General features: G+C 38.9%; 1 protein-coding gene across 1 annotated transcript in view; it reads right to left on the minus strand.

Moving 5' to 3' along the window:
* Positions 1 to 544: 544 nt before the first annotated feature.
* aoc2 (amine oxidase copper containing 2) overlaps positions 545 to 4,446 on the minus strand; it is a 7,285-nt gene continuing 3,383 nt past the window's right edge. Inside the window, exons 3-5 of the mRNA XM_035654831.1 lie at positions 3,002 to 3,168; positions 1,806 to 1,938; positions 545 to 1,691 (exon numbers count right to left, since the gene is read on the minus strand). Of these exons, the coding sequence (XP_035510724.1) occupies positions 1,407 to 1,691; positions 1,806 to 1,938; positions 3,002 to 3,168 (585 nt within the window). The 3' untranslated portion in view covers positions 545 to 1,406. The remainder of the gene's footprint in view (positions 1,692 to 1,805; positions 1,939 to 3,001; positions 3,169 to 4,446) is intronic.

Here is a 4,446-nt window from a genome sequence, read left to right on the forward strand (position 1 = left end):
ATACAGTGTCAGCTTACAATGTTTACATCACAGTTTATATCACAGTGGTTTGTCAGTAAGAAACACAGAGAGCAAAAAGCGGAAAAGACTTGTAAGTGACAGTGTAAGTAAAAGTAAAGTAACACATTTCCTACTAAGATTTTCCTCGTGGAGGCAAAGCCCTTGTTCCTGTTAACCTAATAATAACTACAACTTTGTTTATTATTTTAAATCACAGGTCCTATAGTCTAAAACCTGCTAACAGGTTTTACAAGAATTAGGTCATAAACAAACATATTGAAAAAAATTCTATTTAGATCTGATGATGCCATTTGTCAAAGAATCACCAAGTTGGCATTTATGGAGATTCCTGAACCTCAAATAAAGTCATAAAAGGCTTAAAAGGATCATTTTGAAATGCTTGTAACAAAAAAGAATAATAAAATAATGTAACATTGTAAGACATAGATTATTTACCTCAAGCATGGTTCAAGTCTCTGACTGGAAACCAAAGGCTACATGGAAGATAGGAAATGGATTTAAAAGTTTGACATCAGCAGTTATGTAAAGTATTCATGATTCATAGTTTAATAAAAAAAAAAAAAAAAACATGGCAGCCAGCAGAATGGACCTCGGCACATGCCAACCTCAGTTGCAGCCAAAAGCGCTGCTACTTCAAGGAGACAGTTTCACTATTATAATAATAATAATAATAACTTCAATTTAAAGACTGAAAGCAGGGAGATATAGTCTGTGAGCACAGTTTTGGTTTAAATACATAATGGCAATATCACTGTGAAAACAAACTCTTCAAAACTGTACACTGTTTGGACAGAGACAGGCTAGCTGTTTCCCCCTGCTTTTAGTCTTAATGCTAAGCTAGGCTAAGTACAACCTGACTCCAGGACAAGCTTCTTATCTCTCTTTAAGAAAGTGAATTAGCATTATGGTTGAGCGAGTGAGTCAATACCCATACTCATAAATAGAGCAACTTCGTTTTTTTTTCTTTTTCGGTAAATAATTCTCTTATTCCTATGATCAATAACATCACTCTGCTGTTCTGTAAATAGTTTTCTAATAAATATAACCAAATCAACCCATATCAATTTGAGGAAACTTATGGTTTAAGCATCATGTACGTTAGCTTAATCTCCGCCTATTCCAAGTACGGATACAAATACATATGATTTAGTTGGTACAGATAAAAATACAGATCCGTATAATGTTGTACTTGCTCATCCAAGTTCCTTTACTCAATTTATTGCTTGGTGGGGCTTTAAAACACACGTAGCACAAATAATTTGCTGTCCCATACTGCCACACTGACACAAGCATCTTGATAGATTGTTAATAACCCCAAACACATCTCATCATCATCAACATCAGGGCTCTGTAACTTTTACCTAGCAGTGCTCAGTAAATCACAACTAATCCCCAAAGTTCATGACTCCATCAAAGCCATGGTAAGTGAAGGGTTCCAGGACGGGGCTGCAGGTCTCTTGAGCAAGGCAGGCCATCCTGTTGTTGTCACAGCTGTTCTCTGTGCCCGGGTCAAAGTACACCCCATCAGCAGAGTGGATGGACGGGTCCTCATCAAAGTAGTTGTGTGGCCGCAGCAAGACCCCGCCCCCATTGCCCACTGTTACTGTGTTGGGGATGTCCTCGGAGTGGGGGATGTGGAGGAAGCCGGTGGTCACCCAGGCAACCAGGTCCTGCAGGCACATTTTACACACATCATGCAAATTCCCTCAGCTAATATAACATTTTGTGTGTGTGTTTGTATTATCTTATTATTATTTTTACACGCAGATTCCATCTCAACACACCTCGTCTTCAATGCTTTCGTCATCTTTGATGTATGTGCTGAAGTCAACAGCTGGAGTCCAGATGTTGTTTTGACTGTACAGACTGCTGCTGGTCTGCTCTAAGTCCTTGTGCTTGGTGATGGCAACTTTATACCTGGAGACAGACAGAAGAGGCACAGAGAGTGAGATGGCACTGAATGGCCAGCTCAGCCATGCCTTGTGGCGGGGATTTCAACCCTAGCATCAGATAGAAACGTTGCAATTGAATGATTGAAACCACAGATATGTTCAATGACAACATTTCTAAAATTCTCACTTTCTTCAGCCTGTCAGCTGCAACCCAGCCACACTGAATAACGTTATTGCCCCCCAACGCCAACAAACGAAACATGCTTTTTGTAGATCTAATCTATAGCATAAGTAGATTAGTAGTAGATTAGTAGTCAGCAAACTCACTCAGTAATGTCTATCTAAAGTTAGCTAACCTTAGCTTGCATAAGATCTTACCAGACTAAGTCAGGCTGTAGTAGTAAAACCAAAACTCAGTGTATTGAATTGATCAGTGTGTTCTATTGGTTACAAATTCAGCTTTTAAACTTTTTTGTTCAAATGTTGGTTATTTTTTAAACCAAAATTACGTAGTATTGCTTATCAACAGGATCTTAAAATGAGTTCATGACAAGATGACATAAATGACTGAGCAGCGTGAAAGTCCCCTCTCACACATGAATTGCAACATATTAGTGTTGTCACCAGGGCTTAGGGTAACGTATAGCAATATGTAATTTGCATATGGGTGAAATTTGATGTCCCGTTTGCATCTGAATATTGCAGCATATTAGTAGAAACTGAGCATAGTCAGAAAATTAATGCAATCTAGGACATGCATTCTGCCATCAGGCAGCACATGTATCTTCCTGTCTCAAACATCCACACAGAAACACAAACATACAGTCTGACCCCAGGACTTCCCTGTTCACAGGGGGTCTTGTCCTCTCATTGTTACTTTCCGGTGAGGCTGCAGAACAGGTACTGACTGTGATTCTCACTAGAATTTATTTACAAAAACATTTTATCCTAAGGTAAAATTGAGCCTGCTTGATCCTATATCGACTCCTAATAGTATCTGTAAAACACTCCTAATAGTATCAGTAATAAATATATTGTCTAACACAAATTCTAATATTAAAAGAGCAGTAATAAACTCCTGCTGTCACCTGGCCCAGGACATGGCCCTCTCCTCTGCCTGGTTCTCTGGGAGGTGATCCCCAGTGAAGCTGAACACCTGCAGCCTGTAGGAGCGCTGGTGACCCCAGCGGTTGGTCTTGTTGCTAGCAATGTGGAGATAGCGAGGAGTCTTGGTGTCGTAACGTAGAGCGGCCTCCTGCAGAAGTGTCACAGTAGACATTAGTCCCACAACCCTCAAAAGCTACTTTGTTTACTGAGCACTGGTAGATTAAGACATTTAAAATTTTACAATAACTTTGAGTACATCATGGGTTACTGGCAATAATTGATAAATGGGTTATAAAACAGCTTCTTGAGCTGCCTGATATCCTGCAATATCACCACAATAATAAAACATAACTATAAAACATTAATGGAAGTAGAAAAAGTAGAAAGAAAAGTAGAATTACTGCACTACGGTTGTATACTTCCACCAACTAGTCAAATTGCAGTTTTACATCCATATCTGTCCAGACTCATAAGATATGTGGTGAAGACTTTGAAGACATTCTTTTTGGAAGTCTTCACTATATTGATGGTACATGTATGATTTCAGTGAACATACATGTTGCAACTGATGAATGAAGGGTTATCATAAATGTAATAGATAGGCACAAATGTACTTCATAGCTATATAAAGATGGATTCTTATATATAGCTACAAAATGTGGTGCTTTTGTTTTCTCCTGCATTTTCAGATCACTATTAGCTAGGCGCACTGCAATACGTTTTTTACAGTCATGTGATGCTGATTATGCCCAGAATGAGGCATTAAGTACTGGGCTAGTTACATTAGTTGCATTTGAGCATTAGCCAATGCCTGCGCTCACACCCGTTTTTTTGGAGCACTGTGCTACAACACTGCATGGGACTGTTTTCTTAATCCCGCTACCACTCACTACTGTTTTCTGACCATTACCACCTGCTACCACTTTGTGTGTGTTCCACTCCCGCCTTCTCCCACAAGCATTCTGACCATTACTGACCGCACAACAGAGATTTTGTGTCTTTTTATGTCCCACAGGTGAAAATACATTATTTTACTGCGCTAGTAACAACTTATAAATGTCTCCAATCCTCTATTCAACTTAATTTGTTGACTTCATCTTTCTGGTTGGCGCAAACTAAATCCCCCACAAATATATTTTTTGATACTTGACGAGATTTGCGGATCCCAATCCCAATGCAGTCCTCTACCTTCTACTATAACTCACATGCATTCTGCTGTAAATGTTTGTCACCATTGTCTTTCCTAAATGTAACATGTTTCTCCTAAATGACAGCAAATCTGATCTACAACTCATACTGGCTATAGCATAGAACAATGCAGTTGAATGACGTCGCTACCTGAAATCTACAGCATAACCCAATGTATTTTTATGTTTTATCAATTAATAAAAATCCATCTAAAACAACACATTACTGGCTGAGATAA

This window comes from Morone saxatilis, unplaced genomic scaffold (genome assembly GCF_004916995.1).
Source record: "Morone saxatilis isolate NCDOM2014 unplaced genomic scaffold, NCSU_SB_2.0 Contig14, whole genome shotgun sequence".
NCBI lineage: Eukaryota > Metazoa > Chordata > Actinopteri > Moronidae > Morone > Morone saxatilis.